This window comes from Merops nubicus, unplaced genomic scaffold, assembly GCF_000691845.1.
Source record: "Merops nubicus isolate BGI_N331 unplaced genomic scaffold, ASM69184v1 scaffold17357, whole genome shotgun sequence".
Taxonomy (NCBI): domain Eukaryota; kingdom Metazoa; phylum Chordata; class Aves; order Coraciiformes; family Meropidae; genus Merops; species Merops nubicus.
The window spans coordinates 1769-7397 of NW_008619973.1; the positions used below are offsets into that span (position 1 = coordinate 1769).

Consider the following 5629-nt stretch of genomic DNA (forward strand, 5'->3'; position numbering starts at 1 on the left):
AGGAACATTTGTATACGTCTTTATTGGGTTAGAAATACTGTGTAGTTCATATCCCAGCATACTGATGCATTCCACACAGGTACAAACAAGCAGGAATTGCTGCTCTGTTTGCCGTGAGAATTCACCTTCACACTGGCCCACACAGACTGCAATATAAGGCAGTGCATCTCCTGCAGTCCTCAAGCCCTTGCTCCTTTTACTAGTCTGAATATAGAAACTTATTGCTTGCTAAAGAGAGAAAAATACTACTTAAAAAACAAAAGGCAGCAAATGCATAGTCTGAAAGCTAGAAGTGTTCTACTGTGCCTCTTATTGCTGCTTGTCCCTTATTCTCAGTCCTTTGATTTTTTTCCAGGAGGCTTCTTCTTAGGAGTTTAGCTACTACCTCGATTTGTGAACAGCACTACTTATGGAGGCATGGATATTTATTTTTGTTTTCTAGTAGGCTGTCACCAAGGATTGGTAGAAACACTCAACGATTCATTTCACAAGTTTACATTCAGGGAATTTAGCTGTGCGAGGGTGCACCCAAAATGGGTCCACTTGAGGTGCGTGGTGGTGCAAGGGTAGGTCCTGGCCTCTGCATCACCTCGTGAGCCCTTCAGAAGGCAACTGGAGCAGTGGGAAGAGCCTGTTCCCATCAGCATGAGGAGCCAAAGGCTTTGCACACAGCTCTGCGCAGCGAGATTTAAAGGCTGGGAAAAGGCTGGCCAGGTTTCTCTGGGAGGAACCTGCAGGTTTATTCCTATCTGGTGAGTGAAGGGCATTGCCCACAGTGGCAGGTAGGGTGAGGATACTCACACTGACATCCCACACCACTTCTCCCAGCCCAAAGCATCCTCATCCTCCTCCCCACCACAGGGTTGGAGGTCCCAAAGAGGGATGAGCAGGCTGGACCTCTGGTGAGCTTTTCTGCAGGCAATGGAGCTGGCCAAGGGGGCTGCGAGGAGCCTGACAATGCCAGCTTTATCCCTCCCCGCACTCATCTGTACAAGATGAACAAACCTCCAGTGAAGCAACACAACAAGGGGCTGTGCTGGCTTCTAGAGAGCATTAGCAAAAGGAATCTGAGCATCCGACTCCAAGGGCTGGCTTTCTTGCAGAAGAAAGAGATGCTTCTTATGGAGAGCTCTTCATGGGGGGACGCTTCTTAATCTGGAAGCTGTCGCATTTCTTGTATTTCATTGTCAGTCCATACTGAGGAGTGATGTCCACCTCTGCTCCAGGGCGGAGGCTGAACTCCAGCTGCTGCAGCAGGATGGCCAAGAAGAGGAAGACCTCCCACCGTCCGATGGACTCCCCTATGCATCGCCTCTTCCCCAAGCCAAAAACCAGCACTTTGTCACTCTCCGTCCTGTTTATTTCGGTCCCTGAGGCATTGAGGAATCGCTTGGGGTTGAAGGTCAAAGGGTCCTTCCAAAGCTTCCTGGAGAAGAAAGGAGACACCTGAGGATGCTGTTTTCACCCATTCAGATAGGGATAATTTTAAAAAAAAAAAAAATGCTCACAGAGAGAAGCGTTGCAACGCTTTCTCCCTTCACCATCCAAAAACTTTGGCAACCTCTTATCCCTGATCTAAAATGCCAGCTGTGTGTCAGACCCCATCAGCTCAGTCTACTGAAACCTCTGTTCCAGGCTCAGCTTGTGTTTGCCTGGGCAGATACTGGAGGTGGGTTTAATTCAGCATGCAATAGTTAGAGATCCTGCAATTTCAGCCAAAAACAGAGAGCAGAAATCAGGCAGCAGCTCTTAAAAAAGGAGGGATGGGGAGCTGAGGGTTTTCCCACCTTGAATCCTCCCAGACGAACTTCACAGCCTGTCCCAGCTCAGCTGCTGGGAGGTGCCAGGTGGGATTTTCCAGTGTCTTAGCTGGGAATTTCTGCTGGGTATGGGGAATCCTCTCTGGCCCTAAAGACAGTGTTACCACTGCAACACTCACTGACATATGCAGAAGCAGAAGGAATATTGTAATGTTTCTCTTTGGATACAAACATCTTGAGCTTCTGATCCAAAAGACCTGATCTGGGAAACATCTTCTGTGTCAAGCCTTAGTGAACTTAGTCCCCACCCAGGAGGGTCTCTCCTGGAGAGCAGTAGAGGGGCGAGATGGGGCTTTGGTTTCCAGATCCCCTTTCGTTCACCAAAGCTGATGGTCAGCAATAACAACATGAGCTTATTGAAAGAGTCACGTCAGGATATTTTTCTCCCTGAAAGAGGGAACCAGGCGGTTCCCGTTGAGCACGCCCGGAGCCGACAACCCAGATCACAAGGGCTGCTTGGCAGGAGGATCGACCGATTCCTGATTATTCAGCAGCCCAAGCTGCCAGCCCTCGCACGTCCGTGGAAAGTCCAGTTCATTGAGGATGTGGCCACGTTACTGCACATAAAGTGGGTAAGACCTGGGAGTTGCTGAACTGATCACCAAGTCGACCCAGAGCACCTCCATGCCTAGCAGAGCCAAGGCTGGGCTCAGCATCAAACCCACACAATTTTGGGTCCACTTTGCCTTTTTCTGCCTTCACGCCCCATCTGTTTTTTGGGGTGGGGATTTGGAATACTCACTCGTCATGATTCACTTGCCACTGGTTGATAAACACACAGGTACCCTTGGGGATGTAATAGCCATTCAACACCGTCGCTTTTGTTGTGCTGAAAGAAATCCAGGCAGAGGGGAGGAGAAATTAAGATGAGACCCGCAGCTTCACAGTGAGACAAAGCAATTAGCTGCATAAACAGCAGCTCCCAGAAAACCACTCCGGAAAAAAAAAAAAAACAAAGAATGCATTGGCTGCTCCAGGCCATACCTGTGTGGGATGGTGAAGGGCAGGAAGGAGGAGTGCCTGAACATCTCCAGGATGAAGGCTTCTGTGTAGGGCAGCGTGCTCCGGTCCGACAGCCTCGGTCTCCTCTCCTGCCCAATGGTCTGGTCTGTGGGAGGTGAAGAGGAGAGAGCGGGTTGAGGTCAGCCCTGGCCAGACAGGTTTTGACCCTGGAGGAAGCAGGTCTGTGGACTCACCTAGTTCTTCCTGGATCTTCTTCTGGATGTCGGGGTACAAGGCGACGTACATGAGGCCCCAGGATAAGGCAGTTGTTATGGTATCAAAGCCTGGACATACATGAAAAAGGCATTTTGTTGCCAAAAGAGGACAGGCCAGTGGGTGTTTACAGATCTCATCACTTTGGATGTTTGCCTTGGAGCAATTTCCCCATCAGCTATCACTGAAAAGCCATTTGATCTGGTCACTGCTCAGGAAGCCACCCAAAAGCCCAACAGCAGCTTCAAACACCTAAGTGTGGCCAGGGTGTTACCCCAGCACCTCCAGCTCCCCCACCCAGCCTCCCAGCAGAAAGGCTTTACCCTCAGGAATGTTCTCACCCGCTCCAAAGAGGTCATTGACGATGTTGATGATCTTCTCGTTGGAGAGTGGGACACGGCTATCCTCCCCTACATTATTCTCCTGGCAGTGCTCGATCAGCGAGTCCGTGATGTCCCGGATGTGCCCCTGGGGAAGAGCTGGTAGGTCAGGGTCATCATGGACACCCAGAGTTGGAGAAACCTCCCCCCACCAGTGCCTGCTCATGGGAGGGTTAACTGCAGAATTGAGAGCTCCAAGGAGCTTTCCTAGGCAGAGGTGGGGGACAAGAGAGTACTCTCTTCCCCCCATTACCAGGCAGACAGCATCTCTGAAAGTTGTAGACATCTCTACCCACATCCAAGAGCAGCTACGCTCTTACCTTATCAAAGCTGGTGTAATGCTCCTGAACAATTTTTTGCACAAAGAGGCCAAAACGCCCATTGATGTCTTTAAAGAGCCTCATGGTACGGCTGGGAAGATACTGGAGCACAGGGATGAAGTCAGCAGGGTTGCCAGAAGCAGTCACTTCCCCAAATTCATTGTTGAGGTTCACTACATTGAGTAGCTCTTGGTCATTGTGGTCATAACGCTTGCCGAAGCACATGGCACAGATGACATTGGCCACAGAGACCACCAGGTACTGGTTAAGGTCAAAGCTCTTCTCCTCATCCATCAGCTGCAGGAATTTGGTGACCAGGTAGTCAGCCTCCTTGGAGACATGCTCCTCCAGGAGGCAGGTGGAAGAGGAGGTGGGGCTGGGGGCAATGGAGAAGGTCTTCAGGGCATTCTGGGCCAGCTTTCTGCGGGCTTTCCACACCTCCCCTGAGTCAGGGCTGAAAGCCAGGCTCTGGCCATTCGAAATGTATTGAAAGCTGTGGAGGTCAGGGCGTCCCATGAAGTCTTCTCCTTGCTTCACCAGGGCTTGCTTGATGGTGTCCAGCCCGCTGAGCACCAGGACGGGCCGCATGCCGATCCGCACCTCCATCACGTCCCCATACTTCTGGCTCAGCCTGGTCAGGGCCAGGTGCGTGTCCTTCCTCAGCTCCAGCACGTTGCCGAGGATGGGGTAGCCCCTGGGTCCTGGGGGGCTCTTCAGCCCCTTGGGCACATGCTGCTGGAGGGACTGGATCAGCAGGGAGAGAGGAAGACCTCGGTGGCTGACACAGCGCCTTGGCTTCCCAGCAGTGATATTGCAGCCTTCATTGCTTCCAGCATGCAGGGACCTTAGGAATAGAGCAAAGAGACATTATGAAGAGGGAAGGTCCACGGAGCACCTCTAGGTCGAGACACTCTGCAGGACAGTGGGCAGGGAAGCTGGGCTTAACTTCCAATCCAGAGCTGTGTCGGTTTTCCACACTTTACCCATCTGCTTGCACTTAAAAGCAGTTTTTTTGCTAGCCAGGAGTGAAAGGAACAGGTCCCACAGCTTTTTCTCTGCGTGCCAGGGTAGGAAATGTGCTCTCTTAACTACAGGACCTCTCTTTTCAACCACGAAGCCTTTTGCAGACCATTTGACTATAGGAGAGCTGAATCCTCCCAATCTGAGTCATCGGGTTGCTTGTGCCAAGCCTCCGCTGGCCACCAAACTCAACACGGCGTTGCCACAAACCTTCCTGGCCATGGAAGCCAACCAGGGGTGCAGCACAGGGCCAGCAGGCTGTCGGCACCCGGCTCTGTCAGAAATCCCTCAAAACCCCCGGGCCAGGGGTAGGAAGAGGCTGGGTCTGAATCCCGCGTGCCCTCGGGTTTGGGTGCAGCCCCCCACGGGACACCCAGCTCCCACGGAGCACTCAGTGCACCACAGGCACCCCACAGCCCAGGGGGTGAGCCCAGCTGGGACCCCCTCCCAGCCCATGGAAAGGGAGTGGCCAGCCCAGAGCAAGAGGGGGGGTGGGTCAAGGCGTACACCCAGGACCCCCCTAGAACTCGTCTTCCAACAGCTCTGGGAAGGATGCTCGGGGGGTTTGGGGAGCCAGAGAGGGGGAACGCTGCAGCAGGGCTTTCTGTCCCTGGAGAGGTGTCCCCGGCCCCTCTCCATCCTCCGGGCGGCCCCGGGGGTACTCACCTCGGGTGCGGAGCGGCGCCGGCAGGTACCCCGCTCGCCCTTCGCTCCTGCTTTATATGCATCGCCGCTCGCCCTGATTGGCCCGGCAACCTCCCGTCACGTGACCGAAGCCTAATCAAAGCTGACGTGTGTCCAAACTTCTAAATAACTAACTCGGACACCCCGGACCCCCCTCCCCGCGGTGCCTCCCCGCGACGCGTGGGGTCTG

At 53.2% G+C, this 5629-nt stretch overlaps 1 protein-coding gene across 1 annotated transcript; it reads right to left on the reverse strand.

Annotated features, from left to right (window-relative positions):
- Nucleotides 1–1119: 1119 nt before the first annotated feature.
- On the reverse strand, nt 1120–4575 carry LOC103776478 (cytochrome P450 1A4-like). Its single transcript, XM_008943989.1, is given in 7 exon segments — nt 1120–1426; nt 2563–2649; nt 2805–2928; nt 3017–3106; nt 3377–3503; nt 3736–4493; nt 4496–4575. Coding segments are annotated over 7 exon segments (1569 nt in total). The 5' UTR covers nt 4572–4575.
- Nucleotides 4576–5629: the final 1054 nt, after the last annotated feature.